Genomic DNA, 17,976 nt, shown 5'->3' on the forward strand with positions numbered 1-17,976 from the left:
TAGTCCAGCGCTAATGGCTGCACAGCTGCAGAGGCTTATGTAAAAGGCTTACAACTCATAAGACAATGATTGTCACCTGGAGAACGACTGAGGTAATACTCCGGAGGTGTCCGATGATGCGTCAGCGAGGCGGAGCAGTGAGCGTCTGTCCGAGCTCATCCGACACAACGTGGACACACACAGCAGGTAGGCTAACGCTCTCATGCTTTTCGGTTCACTTTAGTTTTAACGCTCACGATGTTACAATTATTTCGCGGGCGTTTTGTAGAACTCATGGTTGAAGGGAATCAACAGGAAGAAGTTTAGATCCAAACAAGACGCGTTGAAGTTTAGCCTACCGACATCGCTCGGAACAATGTCAACAATTAGTAGGCCTACTACAGAAGTTTCGTTAGTTATAGTTATAGATGATATTTACCGGCCAAAACTATGGCACTTGTTTATGTATGCTATCTCTTAATCGCTGTCCATGGTGCTGATTGATAGAAAAATCACACGAAGTAGCCTAATAGTTCAACGTTACTTCTGTTGACACAATTTAAAAAGCGATATTCAATGTTATTTGTATTCTATTTAAGATCCCAGGCTATAGGTCATTACTGTATCATATAAATGAGTTTATTATCCCATCTGGAACTTCTGAGCCCACATTACTCACCACAGCATATGTTCCTCACAACAGATATCCATTTAATTAAACATGACCCGAGGGGATCACCATGCACCGCTGACTTCTCTGCAGACAGGCCGGCAGCCTCTCAGCTGAAGCAGGGGGGAACAAGGTACCATGGGCTCTATGGAGATGGATTCAGAGGCTGCAATGGAAACTCGTGGAGTATACCAACGTCTTTAACCTACAAAGAAAGGTCCACAGTTCAATCATGGATCACTACTTTTTGCCATCGCTTTTAAATGAATGTTGGTTTGTTAATTCACTTGTGACATTTTCTATTTTGAATCTTGGATTTATTTATTAAGTTTTATTCATGGTCTGTAAGTGGTTTCAGTGAAGATCAGGGATGTTACTTACATTTTTGTAAGTTGCCTGCTCCAGTATTTCATCATCTACTTTGGACCAACAAGTGCAAAAAAGTTCCCCACAACATTTGTCCCCTACCTCAGTTCCCTAAATCCCAGGCGGCATCTCTTCCATCCTGACAGCAGACACCAGATATCCTCCTGTCTGGATGACTAAGGAAAGTATTGCCAGACACATAGCATGGCTCGCTCCTCTCATCCCTCTGGTTGGAGGGAGATGACAAATGGAGGGGGGAACCCCCACTTCAACCATGGAGGCCAAACCGGGGGTTCCCACAGCACCACGCGCTACATGCTAAAGAAACAGCACCGCCACAGACATAGGTCCTCCTCACCCATGGGCAGGGTCATTCTCATTAACTCACCTGTTGATGGTGAGTTCACAATGCTCTGTTACCGGTAACACACACATTGCCACTGGCTGCAGAGGCCCACTCAGGACTATTATTCAGTCAGTGTTAAGTCCAATATTAGATTAGAGTTAAGAGCAATGTATTATTAATAATGCAATATACTGTAGATACTAGAGAGGAAATAATAAGTCCATGAATTGTTTCGTCACTCAAATTGCTCATCTCATTTTTTAAAGCAGGAATAAAAATTCTGAGATGTGTAAATATTTGCTCGTTTTCTTATTCTTCTATGATGGTAAACTGAAAATCTTTGAGTTTTGTGATCAGACCAAAAAGTAATTTGAGTACTTCACTTCTGGCTCTGGGAACTTGCGCTGAACATTCTTCACTATTTTTACACATTTTATTGACAAAACAATTCATCAATGAATTAAGAAAATAACTGACAGATTGATCAATAATGGAAATGATCATTAGTTGCAGCCTTAGTAGATACTACACAGGTACACATGGATATCTCAGTGATTTGGAGGAACAATGAATGAATGTTTCTAGGTTTGTCAAGAAGTTTTTAAAAATGTATTGGTGCAAATATATTGATGTTTTAGTTCTCTTTACCCCACAGTAATTGAGTATCAAGAATTTCTGCAAATTATTTGTTTTCTTTCTGTTTTGAAATTTCAAACTTGACTTTCTTTGTCTGTCTTTCTTTTTTGTTTTGCAGGAGGGGATGACAGTGAAGACATTCACACAGTGACAGTAGAAAAGAGTCCAGATGGGCGTCTGGGTTTCAGTGTCCGCGGGGGCTCTGAACATGGACTCGGCATATTTGTCAGCAAGGTGGAGGACGACAGCTCTGCAGGTTAGGAGGCAAGCTTATTTTTCAGTGTGCTTAAACCTGGGCATGTGGTCTTCTGTTTCCCTGTGACATTTACTGTAGTGTATCATGCTGAGTTCCACCTGTGTCTGCAGCGCAGGCTGGGCTGACTATGGGCGATAAGCTGGTGGAGGTGAACGGGGTCAGCCTGGAGAGCATCACCATAAGCAGCGCTGTGAAGGTCCTGACGGGCAACAACAGGCTGAGGATGGTGGTGAGACGGGTGGGCAAGATCCCCGGCATCCGCTACTCCAAGGAGAAAACCACATGGTGAGGCCAAACAGCTCAGAGGGGCTGCTCAGTACAGTTTCTGCCAATGTGAATAAGGCTGCAAAAAAAGGATATTTTACATCTAATCTACAATTAAATACTTACTCTACATAGTTAATTAAACAACTTTACCAAACAGTAACTGTATATTATGACTGTAGTTTGCTTATTATTATGTAAAGTACAGACTACAACCGTGTTGTTATCACCACTGACCTTTGCATGGCCCTTGTTTTGTGAAGTCTTGTCACTTGACTGTAGCTCACACTGGTAATCTTTCTTTTGGGATATACTGTATCTTGGTTTCATGTGGCAGCAGTGGATGGATTACCGCTCTGACCTTTATGGCTATTTGATTAACCGATACTGACAGGCCTGAGTGCAGAGGAGAAAGAGAAAGCAGTGTATGTGAATGTTTTCATGCGTGCATATATGTCATCTTTTGCATGCGTTTGTGTGTAGGGTGGATCTGATTCACCGGCGGATGGTGGTGGAGGAGAGCGGTCGCACACCATCAGAGGCCAGTTCAGATAGCGCTCTCCGCAGGATCGTACATCTCTTCACCACATCAGATGACTACTGTCTGGGCTTCAACATCAGAGGAGGCAAAGAGTTCGGACTGGGAATTTATGTTTCTAAGTATGAACCAAGTGTGGTTTGAAGCACATTCGGCTCATGGTTGTTTTTATACCTGAAGAGGCCATCAGCATCAGATAAACAAAATGGTTCAGGGTGGTGCTGTGTGTGCATGCAGTGGAGCCCAGCTTCAATCCCCCCTGTTGCTTAATTCATTAATTTAATCTGCAGTTTTTTGCATTAAATCAAAGCAACCAGGCTTTGAAGGTTGTGGCAAATGAATTGTGTTGACTTCATTGCCATTACAACAAGTGGTTAAGAAACTGCCTTGATGAGCTTGTAATGAATGTGGATAAGACACATATATCTAGTAAATTCAGAATATTCAATATACTTATATCACAATTAAATATAGAATAGAAAATGAAATACATGTTTTATTGATATAAGAAGTCAATTTTAAGTAAGTGCCTTTACCCGCTGCTCAGATTTAATAGATGTCTATATCTCATGTATGTATGAATATGTGTGTGTTTGCATGCCTTTATATATTTTCCCTTCAGGTTGGACCCGGGTGGGCTTGCAGAACAGCATGGAATCAAAATGGGCGATCAAATCCTTGCAGCCAACGGGATCAGCTTTGATGACATCACCCATAGTAATGCAGTTGAGGTCCTGAAGAGCCACACCCATGTCATGTTGACCATCAGGGTGAGCGACAATTTTACAGATAAACTTGAGGCCAAATTACAGTAAGTTTGGTCAAATTAATAAACCTATACCAATCAATAGTTTTTATATTGCTAATGGAGCAAATGATTATGTGCAATATGAAACGGGGTTGTTTGTAGTGACGAGCTGACCGAGAATTATCACCCAACTTTGCAGTTCCCCTCAGCTCTACGGCACTTTTTAGCCTCTTTAACCTAAATGTCTTAGTTTTACCCGCAACGTCAGTGTTTTGGTTCACTCTCACCGTTCTCATCATCCATTTCCATTTAAGCTAAAAAGCTCTAAAAATCCACTGTACACTACCTGCTCAGCACCAAACAGCAGATAGCTACAGTTAGCTACTAGCTGGTAAACATAGTGGAGCATTTAGCAGCTAAAGTGTGAAATAGAGCTAAAAGGAAATTTTAGATATGTGCCCCCCTTGGTCCATTACACATCTCTAGTGCAGTGTCTTGTGGCAGTGTTAATCATTTGCTCAGGTTTAAAAATAATTGATTGGGGGCTGTGATACAGTAATAATTGTTATAGCGTGTTAAGCAACAATTCTTCTCTGGAGGGGACAGAATGAGCCTGCACAACAGAGCAGGCCGCCGGCTTACAGCCACTGAGTTCCTTATGTGTGTCTGTGTAAGCATGCATGTGTGCAAGGCTGCGCCACATAACCTGTGTAATTTTTAGATAAAGGAATTGTGCATATGTTTGTGTGTATGAATGGACACGTGTGTTGTGCAGTGTGTTTGAGCACTCTTTTAGCTCGCTAACATTACTGCATGCTCATTTTACTCCTCTGATCTCAGGTTCCACGTGTGAAAAACAGCCAGAGACAACGTTCATTATTCAAAGGCGGTCAGGGATCAGGTTATAATCAACAGAAAGCTGAATTTTATGTCTTCCTGTTGTCCTGTATTTGCCCCATTTGTCTGTCACACAAAGTGGAGCGAGGGTTAATGGAAAAGTTTGTGGAAAATTGTAGATGTAACCTTGCTACATCTGCGTGTCTTCTCTTTGACCTTAAGCGGTGTATTGGTGAGACAGTCTCTTAAAATAGACTTGGGAGGCTATCGGAAACTAATTGCTAATGCAAAATGGCTCCTTTCTTTAAAAACATTGCCTAGAGCAGTGGTGTCCAACCTTAAACTCATGCTTAAAGCTTGAGTTGTTTAGGAAACTACTTAATATAAGTAAGTATAAGGTGTAGACACGTGCAATTTGTAGTTTTGTTGTTTATGTTCTCACTGAATATTAATATTATTATGTTGTCCTCATCAACAGGAAGCTGGGAGATACCCTGCATACAAGGAAATGGTAGCTGAATATGGCTGGCTCGACAAACGTATGTTGACTATCACAAAATATGATTTTACAAGATGGAGATAGTGTTAAAGATGAGTGTAAAAAGACATGATGACTTGAGTAGTAGTGCGAAAGAATTACCTGCATTAAAGTCAATATTACAGAACTAAATAATGAAGATGTGACCTGGTGATTAGGAGTTTTTAAATCTAATTTCCGTTTGCAAAGCCACATGTTTGATTCTACTTGGAAATCTAATGAAAAAAGTGGAACAGTGGCTACGTGTATCCTTGCTTATTCTAAAACCCTGTCATTTAATTTCTTCAGAGGACTCAAATTTCTTGTTTTTTTAGTTTGATATGACTTCTGAACACAGCCAGAGATTAATTCAGTGTACTCAAAGGCAGCTCAGTCGTTTGGAACAGAGCACGACCTGACATCTGTGTCAAGATGCAGAGTCATTTTGGAGTTTCATTAACTAAAAGGAAGACACAGAATGTTTAAAGGATTAACAGGACATGAGGGCAGACCGACTTTAATGTAAACAGACTGTGTGTGTGCGTGTGTGTGTTGTGCTCAGATATAACAATTGGACAGTTTCATAAGGTATTGCACTTGCACAATAATATTAAAACACACACTAATGCCCATACTTCATTCTAATTATGGATTGTTTTCTACAGTGGCCAATGGGGGCCCAGCATCATCCTCCCAGGGTTCAGACTCCAACTCCTCTGCCTCCTCGTTGTCCTCCAGCACCCCTGTCAGCTCCCTCAGTGGTCTCTCCCAGGTCCTTTTCCCTCCTATCTTTGGCTCTGGGATGGTAGACGTCGCCATCTCCACAGAGGACCGCTCTCAACGTCAAAGCAGCGCAGAACGAACTGCTGACACCGCCATACAGACCGACCCCCACCCTTCATACTACTTGGACCACACCTCCACTAATGGGTTGTTCTCGGATAGGGTGGTCGCCAGAGAAACCAGCCGGACTGTAGGTGCCACAGTGCTGCTGAAGGACACACTTATACGTGGGAAAGGGGAAGGGCCGAGGGAGATGGTAGGAGCTGGGGAAGGAGGGCGGGGACGTACGAGGACGTCATCTGGGGACCAGGAAGTAGTGAAACCCTCACCTAAGACGGCAGCGCTGATGGCCCTGAGCAGACCACGGAAGCCAATCAAACGTTCTCAGAGCCACATCATTGTGTCAGGTGAGACCTGCAGGCTCACTGGGATTGTAAGGATTTTAAGGTCGCTTCATAGACTTTAAGGTCATATTAATTAAAACGGTTTTTTTTGTATTAGAGGTAGACTGAAAAGTTGGCTGGGCTGGTATATCAGCCGATATAAGCTTATTGCAGATATATCAGTATTGTTGTATATGTCGGCTGTAAATAAATAAGAATTTGCAGTACAAAACTGTCAACATATGTTTGAGGTAGGCATGTCCAGTATTAGTCAGGCTGTACTCTGTGATCGTGCTAGGCAATATACAACGATATTATATCCACATTGATATATGACACAGTATTGTCTTTTCCTGGTTTTAAAGGCTGCACTACAGAAAAGTGATGTACTTTTCAAAACATACCAAACTTACTAGCTGTTTTATAATTTGCCTTTACCCACTTAGTCATTGTATCCACATTATTTGTGATTATTTATCAAAACTCTCATTGTGTTAATATTTTGTGAATGCACCAATTGTTGACCCTACAATATCGCCGCAATATCGACATTGATGTTTTTGTTAAAAAAATATCATGATATTAGATTTTTTCCATATCACTCAGCTCTACTCTGTATTGTGGTTGTTGATTATAGTGGTAGTATCCTCCATCTCAGTAGAGGAATCAGCCACAGCACAATGAATATTGCAGCCAAAATCAGGTTCAATTCTTCAGCTAATTTTTGTGGCAGTACCTGCATTTCCTGTATCATCCAGAGATCTTTCTGCAGGCCATCCGTCAGTTTAATGACCCCTCATCTTTCTATCACTCCAGGAAGTAAACAAGAACATCCTGGCTCCACATGGCTGATTTAAGCTCCAGACACAAATTGTCCAAGAGCACAAAGTTCAACGCAGACCCATGATTAATCACCGCCCCTTACTCTCACTTGTTGTACCTCTGTGAGAAATGAATAAGAACAAGCATATGGAGAAATATCTCATCCAAGCCTTGGTGGGGCTATTGAGTTATTAGCCTTTCCTTCTCAATTTATTCATACCTCCAAGTCCTGGCGGGGGCTTGGGGGTGAAGCTCAGGGCTGATTGGACATTTGTTATGTAAGCTGGAGCACTTTGCTGTTGTGCCATCAATAGATATGGGTGTGTTCAAGTTGGTGTAGCTGCAATTCATCAGTATTACTGTGTTACTTTCCACAGTGGCAGATTTACTGCAGTGAACAGCAGAGCTGATTGGAAGAGAAATGAACTGTCTGTACTCATAGAGCAGAGTGTGTATCACCTACTGTTATTGGCCAACAGCATAAAGTAGTACAAAGCTTAATGAATTATGTTTTTAACACCATACACAGATATAAAGAATGTCCTATTCTTGCTATGGTTCAACACCACTTATGGAAAATGTTCCTATGTCGTTTAGGTAAATAGTTTTTTATATAATTTAGCAGGTGTTAAATCTGTCATTTGGTTGGGAAAATGTATCTGTATTGACTACATATGCTGATTTAGAGGGACTTGAATGCTATTTCATCTTCCTCTTTTTTACCTTTAGAGGAAAGACAAAAGAAGCAGAGGCAACAGAAGGAAACAAACTCTGGAGAGGGTAAAACCAGCCTGCAGCGATCTAAAACCTTTGTCAACTTGTTCTTTAAGAAAGACCGTAAAGAGAAGAGCCCATCCAAGTCATTGTCTCACAATGCAGACAAAGGTGAGGGCACAGTCACAAGGCATTCTTTTTACTTTCCAGGCACATATTCTGCATCCCATACAGCAAAAATATCCCCTAAGGTTTTGGCTGAATCGCCATTTTGTTTCACTTCAGTTAATATATTTGAATCCCTGAATTAATTCAGAGAAATGGGCAGCAAGTCAGGTTTGGAACCAGGAAAAATACATAGCATCCTGTTTCAGATTATATTTTTGGCATTTGGGGGGGTTACAGTTCATCACAGTAGCTATTCGCTCATTCCTTGGAGTTCTTAAGTTTACATCAGCTTTGGCCATTGGTGGTGAGATGGGGTGGGAACCGACAAACATCAGACATAGATGTGTGATGATTCAGCTTTGCAACAGCCTCACTGGAAAGACTTTGGGACATTTTGCATTGACATCTCTGGGTTTGTGAGGTGAAATCTTATTTTGTATGAGTGTAAGTCTCTCATGCCATCTGCAGATGCTTTTGTTTGCATCTTGTTTATTTCAGTTTGCACTAATTCCTTAGATAAGGAGCGGGGCCGTCCCTTCCAGCTCTTGACCTCCCCGAGGGAATCCCGTGCTGGGGTTAAAGATAGCAGCCCGCTGCCCCGACCAGAGACCCTGATCCATGTGGAGGACATGGCAAAGAAACTGCTCAGCCATGATGAGGTGGCTGCTGTGATGAGACACTGTCAGCGGGTGAGTTTCTGATCTAAAATTACCATCTCTAACACCTCAGTGGCACTCTCCTGTTTTTTTTTCCTCCCACTGAATGAAAACCAGCCATATTACTTGCAGGCTTAAGTGTGCAGTATTGTTCCCTGTGTTGCTCAGTGTGTCCCTTAGTCAAAGATGTGTCTGGCAGCGGCTGTGACAAAAGACGGATTTGGCCTGTCATTTATGATTAGGATCAAATACCAGCCATCATTTGATCCCCTTGTGTCTCTTGGGCCCATCTCACACTTAGTGGCCAATTTCAGGGGATCAGCTTCTTTGCCAACACTGCAGAAGATACCAAGTCTACTCAGAGCACAGTATGACTCACAATACAGTAATTAAACACCAAAGACTGAAAACAGCAGAGTGCAGTGGTGTTCTTGGAAAAGTGAATATTTAATGTACATGCAACATATTAGAAGACAACCCAACTCCCAATCATGAAAATGAAACAACTTCAGTTAAAGGGCTACTCCAGCAATTCAGTATTGCACTTCCATAAAGTTGGGGAACTTGATGTAGCAGAGCCAGAGATATCCTGAGTTTTAGTCTCACAGTGGATTATACATTTCCCAAAATGCACCTTCATAGTGTCTTTCATTAAATACTCCCTTCCTCCTCACTTCTTTCAAACCTCACACCTTCAGTTTGCAACTCAGACTTACTGTTAAAAGACATTATACATACAGAACAGAGAAACACAAATTGAACAAGAACAAAAACCCTCTCCCACCCCTCCACCCTCTGCGGTCTCGAGGAAAACAGAACAAATAAACAAACAGAAATCACACCTTGCCTAGTCACTCTCCTCTATTTCTTGTGGCACTGAGGTCATTAGGTCTGATATTTGTGCTGCTGTGCTTTTCCATAGGTCTATAGTCGATGATTTGGCTTTGTTAATCCTTGCTGTAGAGAGCTCAAGCATAAGTACGTATGTCTAGAAAACACGCCAACCACTGTTTTATACAAAGCGAGTGAGGGGGAGCCAGCATTGAGCTATGATTTTCTTGGTTGCAGTAGAGCCGGCTAGCCAAATTTTATCAGGGTTATTTTTTCAAACTTTGGAAAACTCCTACCAGAGCCACAGAGGACATTATATGGCTGTTTTCACAAGCTTAGTAGTGGTCTTTGTGACAAGTAAACTGAACTTGATGTGTAAAATTGGTGGAGTGCCTTTTAAAAAATCAGAAAACAACCTGATAGAAATCTGTCTATATACACCACCACACTAGTTGGCTCTTCTTATTCTTTTCCTCTAATTTGTGTACCTATCTAATCTTTCTCTCAGTTTCTGTCCGACAATGTAATTGAGGATTTAGTGCGTCCCCTTTTGGCCATCTTGGACAGGCCAGAGAAACTGCTACTTCTCAGAGAAATAAGGTGAGACACATATATGTAAGTATATGAACAGTATAATACTGTTTTTCTGTATACATGCTGTGTAACTATGTGTATGTAATTGACTAATTTCCCTTGCAGGATGCTGATACCTACTACGGAGCTGGGTCGGTTTGACAGCATGGTCATGCCCTTTGAGCTGGAGGCGTACGATGTTCTCAAGAGTCGCTCTGGTAAGCAGAGGAATGGACTTAACATAATTTTCCTGATTACAACATACATTCATAATTTCCTGTTTGCATGAAAGAAACAAAAGAAATATAGAAGTAACAAAAAGCAGGTACACAGACCAAAGGAATTAATGGAAAATAAACAATATATCTTTAGTTGTTTATTTCTTCTTAGTGCGTTCTCCAGCTCTACGCTCCCCTCGCAGTGGAACCCCTCGACGTCACCTCATCACCCCAATCCCAGGTACATTCGCTGTATTCCTTCCTTCCTCTCACTCTTTCTCTTTCTAGACAGCACCTCTTTCTTCTGACTTCCTCTCTGTCCGATTAATGTCCTTTCTCTGATCCCAGAGCAACAAGAGAGTCACAAGGGGCTTTACTCTCACCTTTTATCTCCTTCCCCTCCCACTCTTACTTTTCCTCCCTAACCTGAATCATCTCATATCTGTAGTGTCAAACTGAAACACCTGCAGGCACAGACCATATCCTGGCCCTGGCATTCCACACACACATACACATACCCACCTCCTGACCTCATAAAAAACACACTTACACACACACACATTGCCATGCACAAAATATCTCAGGTTTCCTGTGCCTGCGCTGAAGCAGAGGCTTGTGTTACATCTCTGTGGCCAACAGAAAAGACTGGTTGGCCACTGTGACACTTCTGCAGTACAGAGATGATATTATCCTTTTTCTCATCCAAGAGTCATTTGAGACACAATCAATAGAGTCTAACTTTAGACTGACTGCAGCCATCTCATTTTCTAAAATCACAGGTTTGTGGTCACAAGGTCAACATCATTATTTCAGTTTGGTGCTCTGCCTCACAAATAAATTGTTTTGCAAATAAATGATAAATATAAGATGACAGCACCATTTCAAAGAGCTTTTCGACTGATTTTATCCATTTGTTCCAACAGTTTTCCTTATATTACAGTAAAATTGTAAATATTTGTTCTTTTATGCTGCTGTTATCCCTTACAATGTAGGCTTATTATTATTATTATTATTTTAAACCGTCCATTGTGAGTTCAATGCTAAATCAGTGGAGTAATCTTTTAACTCATGCTGAGTGGCTGCTATTATTCTGAATAATCTTCACATCACTGTGTTTGTATGAAGAAGTTAAGAAATAAACATCTACTTATGCAGGGCTGAACTTACTGTTTTTATGTTTGTCTAGACTACAGGGGTGGGTTCCACCTCCAGCCAGTCCAGGACACACTGCGGGAGCGTCAGTTGATTGAGGAGTTGGAGAGATTACGTTTGTCCAGCCAACAGTCAGGCCATCTGCCTCCGTCCCGTGCCTTCACCCCTCTGCTAGATGTACCTCTGGACAACTATGCCTCCTCTCCTGTGCGATCCCGCTCCCTGAGCCCCTCACCCACCCACAGCTTCCTCCTCACAGAGCCATCACACAGCACCCAACGTGGGCGCCAAACCCATCACTCCCCAAACAGAAGAGAGAACAGGGCCTCACGGTATGACAATGTCTCCTTGTTGTCAGTGTCTGACCGAGGAGATGTGGCTCCTGAACGAGGGAGGTCACCTGTGAGGAACAGCCATGGGAGAGCAAGGAGGGAGGTGAGTCCTGACAGCATAGATGACAGAATGAGCAGGCAAGAGGGCTACACAGAGGTCAGCGTACAGGTTCCTTCACAGCTGCAAGGGAGAACCCCTCTGGCTGATGTGTTTGAGCCCAAGAGAGACAAGAGTCCATCCACAGGCAGAGATAGCAGTCAGCCGCTAAATGGACATTCACAAAATGGTCACGGTGTAAAAAGAAGAGCAACTTTGCCACCTGAGGAGTATGAAATTAACACTTTGACCATCTCTAAGGCCAAGCAGTCATTGGGTGAGTTCAACACAGAAATGCATATATTTTTCACTTTGATTTAAGTTTAATTGATTGATTGATTTAATTGTTATTATTCTTAATCTGTGAGCAAGTTTGATCAATATGCCTGCAACTGCCAAATTACTTTTATAAAACTGTCCATTTCAAAGTATTCATCCTCCCATATCCATTACATCACCAGTAGAGGTCAGGGTATCACTTACTGTACTACTAAACTGAAAGGAGGAGTTGAATGCTTTAATGATAACTGAAAAGACCAAAGAGTATATATACACTATTAGACTCGTTAGAACACAATACTGTCAAGTAATCCCTCGGCTTATTAATTTATTATTTTCCTGTATTTACAGGTATTAGTATCTCTGGTGGTATAGAGTCTAGAGTCCAGCCCATGATAAAGATTGAGAAAATCTTCCCAGGAGGAGCTGCATCTACGAATGAGGCTCTGAAGGTGAGCCGTTATGGCAGAGACAGGAAGAAACACCTCAATATATCACAAAAATGGGTGTCAATTGAAAGGCAAAGGGCTGAAAAAATGAGTGTCTTAGCCTCGACCAAAGGTGGTTAACACGTTACAACATAATTACATCTTTTCACCATAAATGTTGACAATGTACTTTAGTTTCCCCATAACACCCTTATCATGGTTGGAGTGTATTGTAAGTACCTATCAGACCTCTGTCCTGTGGTTATGAGTTGTTGCTATAAGTAAGAACGTCTATGACGGAGAGCTTGATGGTGTGCAATGAGGAGTGGAGATGAGAAGAGTGGAGAGGCATCTCAAGTAGCCCTTCGCCTCCATTATTGATGAAGTACACAAGTGCTGGTCTGCTAATGTATTGGTAAAATATTGCCTGCACAGTAACTTAACAGTTGTCTGTAATCTTGGCCTGGTTCACTTAAACACACATGATACACACACTCATTTACTGCAGTTTACCACAGGCTAATTCTAGACCAGAGTCAAAGATACAGTAGTCACACAACACTTGCATTAAGATACTTGAAAAGAAGTGAAACAGCTAGCTATAAATACCCATATCTAATGCCTGATTAGAGTGTCAAACATAGGGGGGAACCAGTGTCTGCTCTTTTTTCATATTCAAAAAACTTTCCTCTTACAATTCCTGTAGTCACACATATGCCTGCGCTCATAATCACACAATACACAGAAACATGCAGTGCACCCAATCTTGGAAAAAGAAAAACATAAAGAAAGACAAGAAAGAAACTTGAGAAAACTGAGAGAAAGCAAAACACCAGTAACAGAGCAACAAAGTGACAGGAATGGCAAAGGTGGAGAATAAAGCAGGAAACTGGTGTTTGTGAAAACCAGAACCTGGCAAAGAGGGTCAGATTGAAGACTTAGATACCGAGTTTGGGTCTGTGAGGCTGTACTTAAACACAGTGGTACTTTGAGCTGAATGCTAACTTCATCACCACAGGTATTACAATTCATCCTAAGGGGAACGTGAATGTCTGTGTGGAAATTCATGGCTTTCTATCCAATAGTTGTTGAGACATTTCTCTAAAAACCATAAATGCCAACCTCATGGTGAAACCTAGAGGAAAAGTCAGGAAATCACCAAAGTTAGGAGGATTCATCCTCTGGGAACCATGAATAAATATCATGGGAATCCATTCAATAGTTGTAGAGATATTTTAGTCTGGACCAAAGTGGTGGATGACCAACATACTACTGCTAGCAAAATCAGAGAAGTTGTTGCTTAGTAGACACATATATATTACTACTTTCCAGCACCCTACTGCTATCTGTTGTCTTCACATCCCACCTCACAACTAGGCATGTCAATCAGCTCCCTGGCTCAGTGCTATCACCCCCTACTCTGCAGAGGGAAGTGAAACCAGGGCAGAGCTGTGTTAACATGCATTCTGTCTCCTTAGACCCACATGATAACGTCCAATAAGTGAAGAATGTTGTTGTGTGTGTGTGTGTATCTGTGCGGCCGTGTGCACACACCACTTTCCTGTTCATTAGACTCTCCCACCTGTCTTTTGTCAGCAGAAATCTAGACGTGAGTGTGTCATTTCTGCATTTAACTGGCTGTGTAAGAGGACGTAGTAAATATTGCAGCATGTGACAACTGAATGGACCTGCCTTTTGTGGAAAGGGTTGGTTTACCCACAATATATTTAAAAATGTTTTTCCTTTTTCTTTGTTTTTATTGGAACTTGCATTTAGCAAATGTTTCAGGGACATATATCTCAAAACCTGAGCAAATGTTTGGCTAGGATTTTGGTATATTTATTAATAATTTTAGCATCTATAATGATGCACCACTATTGTTTGTGCATATAAATATACAATATGTCTACTCATCTATATACATAATAAATTACTTTCTATTTTAGTTTACTTATTTTACTAAATGTAAGTTACTTTTATTGTAGAATTACTCATTATATACTAACATATATTACGCTACTGATTTTATTGTTATGTGGTTGTAGTTTCTGAGCAATCTCTGGCACAAGAATTTCTTTTGGGATTAATAAAGTTCTATTTTATGTTACTATAGAGATTTATCTTACAATAAATAAGATAGAGAGCCAATATTTCTCCTCTCCTTAGCTAAATAATGTAGTTGAGTTTATTTGTAATGGCCTGGTAAACCACATTATGAACTATTCACTGATCCTTCCGTGCAAGCTGTAGTAATTTTGACAGTCCCTGTTATTTTTGGATTAGGACGTCCATTGGCTAGAAAAGAGGAAACCTTATAAATGTGCTCCATAAATGGCCGTAAAGAGGATGGGGCAGATTAGGTTGCGATCTATTTAATTCAAATAAATTACTTTTCAAAAATGAAAAAAAATCACTTTTAATCTCCTCTTTGGTTAAATGGATCTAAATCTTTTGATACTGGAAGGCTATAAGGTTATTGGTGAACATCAGACTGTCTGATGAGCTTTAAGAAAACCTGTCTGGACAAACACAGGGCAGCACATGTCGAACCTCCTCCGATACAAATATGTTTGACCCATAATAGATCAAATGCAGAAGTGCAGAAAGAAGAGAAAACAAATCTCTTTGTGTCTAATCACTGGAAAGGAAAATGGAAAGAGACAATACAACAATGGCCATCGGCCTTGCGTGTTTCTGTGCTATGTTTTGCTAACCTTTACTGAGGTTGAGCACATGAGGCAGGTGCATCCTTGTCAAACGTTGATGACATCAGAGGAAGTTTCTTTCCTCAGGCCTCCAAAGTTTTGCCTCTCTGCTCGCATCCTGCAGGAAACAGCGAGAAAATGGTCCCTTGTGTGTGTGTGTGTGGTTGTCTCAGTGTATGTTCTTTTTTTGACAACCTTGTGCTGAAGTGGAATATGTATATGTGCACTAGTGACGGCCTTCAGTGTGAATATATTAAACTAACGGGAGAGCCCCAATTCTCTCTGGCATAAATCAGGTTCCCGCTAAGGGACACAATCACTGCAGATTTATGGAAACTGTCCATAAGGGACAGATTGCTACAGAAAAAAGAGATACAGAGGGGGCGGAAAACATACAAAGATGTGTGTTATCATGAAATATGAATACTAATCTTATTAAATATAAGATATTTATAATCTTATTCTTTGTTTACAGCGAGTTTTGCAGGTTAAACCTTTTACCCTGTGTTTGTATTTGTAGGCAGGGTATGAGCTGTTGTCCGTGGACAGCGAGAGTCTGCAGGGAGTGTCTCATCAGCATGCGGTGGATGTTATTCGCAGAGTGTTCAGCAACAAGGCCAAAGAACTGATGGTTTTTGTGGTCAAGGTTCCCAAGGTCCCTAACACCCCTACAAGCCCCAGGAGACCAGCAGACTAACCTTTCATCATACTGCAGTTTGGGCATGAAGGACACCAAAACCTGCAACTCCTGTGGGAGTGAATAAACTACAGGATTCACTCCTGAAGAGGAGATATGGGACAGGTAGATCTCCGATCATAGCGGAGAGAAATGGAAGCACAAAAACATTTGTCCTATGAGAGAAAGAGTTATGATATGTCAAAGAGAATGCATGTTGAAGCAGGTTTTTAAGACTGATGCAATAGGTTATTTATCAGGATAAAGATTGTTATAGATCCCTTTTGCTACGATGAAATTAAGTTTGTTGCAACTGTACAACTTTTATAACATTCTTAGTGTTTTTAGCAAACATTTTACTAAACGCATACATTGCACAATAACTGGACAAAAAATAATGTGTTTTTTGATAAGATCACATGGTTCATGAATTCCTCCTTGGTTGAAATTGTGCCCCTGTTTGACACGTGGCATCCTTGCCTCGACCTCTAAGCACTGTCTGATTGTGGAGCCAGTGGTCTGCACTTTTTTCAGTTGGAGCATCTCCATCCTGCAGCCCCGCAGGCCTGCCAGAGGGAGATTACCCAAGCCTGAGTTATGAGATTTATAGATTTATACCCAGATTAAACCCCTGTATTATGTCAAAACTGATAGTTTGGGTTTAGTGGATGTCTGAGGGGATTATTACAAATTGCTGCTCAGTATTTTTGTGCTGCATTTTTCTGGCAGAAGTGCTTGTGCTCTGGAGCTATCCGCCACTTTAGAGGCTTAATTACACCATGCTGTGGACTGAGCTTATGCAGACATGTGGAGGAGTTGGAAAAACATGTCAATGAGAAATGCAGGACATGAAGGCCAGTGTCAGAGTTTAAATCAAAGTAGGCTAGAGGAGATATGGGCACCAAAAATAACTGGAATATAGTGTGCATAGTGCCTTACTTCTTCTGCAGATGGCCACTGGGGGAAAACATTAATAAATATTACACAAATAAGTGCTAGAAAAGCTCAAGGGGAAATGTTTCATCTCAGACATGCTATTAAATTTAAAGATGAAATTGAGTGTGTCTATGCCTTTGGGTTATTATAAAGTGCTTCAGGTATTTGACTTAACTGCAATAAATGCTCATTCAGTATATGTTAGTCACACTTGATGTCTTTCAGGTAAAAGAGCACATACATCAACAGTAATTTTAAGGTGTGACAACTTGTTCTTTAATTAAAAACAGTCATTTGTACAAGAAATGTACACAAAAATATACATGGACAACTACATTATGAATTACTGAAGACACAACGTAAGTAAACAAAATGCACACAAAAAGTTGAGAAAAATGCCACAAAAAAGAAAATGTGTTACGTTGCTTTGGTCTAGTCACAGTGGCTACATTTGTAATATATATTCTGTCTAAATAAAAGACAATGTCACTCTGTTATACTATTAAGTGTTTTACATATTTACACAGAAAATGGTTATGCAACGATGAAGACAACTGAGATGGGAGGGAAGAATGGAAAAACGGTTTGCATCACCTGTATTTGTTGTTAATCTGTACCTGTGCTGCATCTGTAGTGGTGAGTGACAACTAGTGAGGGTTGAATTAAATTCCAAGTATAGGAAACATAACATTTTCTTGGTTTGCATCAGCTCGGACCTCAACTTAATGAAGAAGTCACTCAAAAATTACCCTTCTCATGCTTTTATAAACTAACAACGTGCACGAAACCCAACGATGAAGATGTGAATTGGTTCGATTTTATGATACTGAAGATCAAATGAAAGATCGATCAAAATGGAGAGACAAAACCAAGCCTAAAATAAAGCTCTCGACTGTTTTATCAGCTGCAAAGTTTGGTCATTAGACTATGTTTGTGTCACACAGATTATATAATGTAAACATATTTTCATGCATTACATATTAGGTGCACTCTATGCTGCCGCCTCCATTTATAACTGATCCATCATTTGAAATATATATATATATATATATATATATATATATAT

The 17,976-nt window shown here is 40.8% G+C and overlaps 1 protein-coding gene across 1 annotated transcript; it reads left to right on the forward strand.

Moving 5' to 3' along the window:
* The first annotated feature begins 57 nt into the window (after positions 1-57).
* Positions 58-17,539, forward strand: pdzd7a (PDZ domain containing 7a). Its single transcript, XM_028603421.1, has 16 exons — positions 58-186; positions 683-1,412; positions 2,116-2,253; positions 2,364-2,538; positions 3,001-3,177; positions 3,678-3,825; positions 5,119-5,179; positions 5,823-6,347; positions 7,875-8,030; positions 8,544-8,716; positions 10,023-10,114; positions 10,214-10,305; positions 10,478-10,546; positions 11,492-12,163; positions 12,517-12,617; positions 15,819-17,539. Exons 2-16 carry the CDS (start codon positions 1,220-1,222, stop codon positions 15,993-15,995), a joined length of 2,949 nt encoding a protein of 982 aa, XP_028459222.1. The 5' UTR covers positions 58-186; positions 683-1,219; the 3' UTR covers positions 15,996-17,539.
* Positions 17,540-17,976: the final 437 nt, after the last annotated feature.

This window comes from Perca flavescens, chromosome 17 (assembly GCF_004354835.1).
Source record: "Perca flavescens isolate YP-PL-M2 chromosome 17, PFLA_1.0, whole genome shotgun sequence".
Taxonomy (NCBI): domain Eukaryota; kingdom Metazoa; phylum Chordata; class Actinopteri; order Perciformes; family Percidae; genus Perca; species Perca flavescens.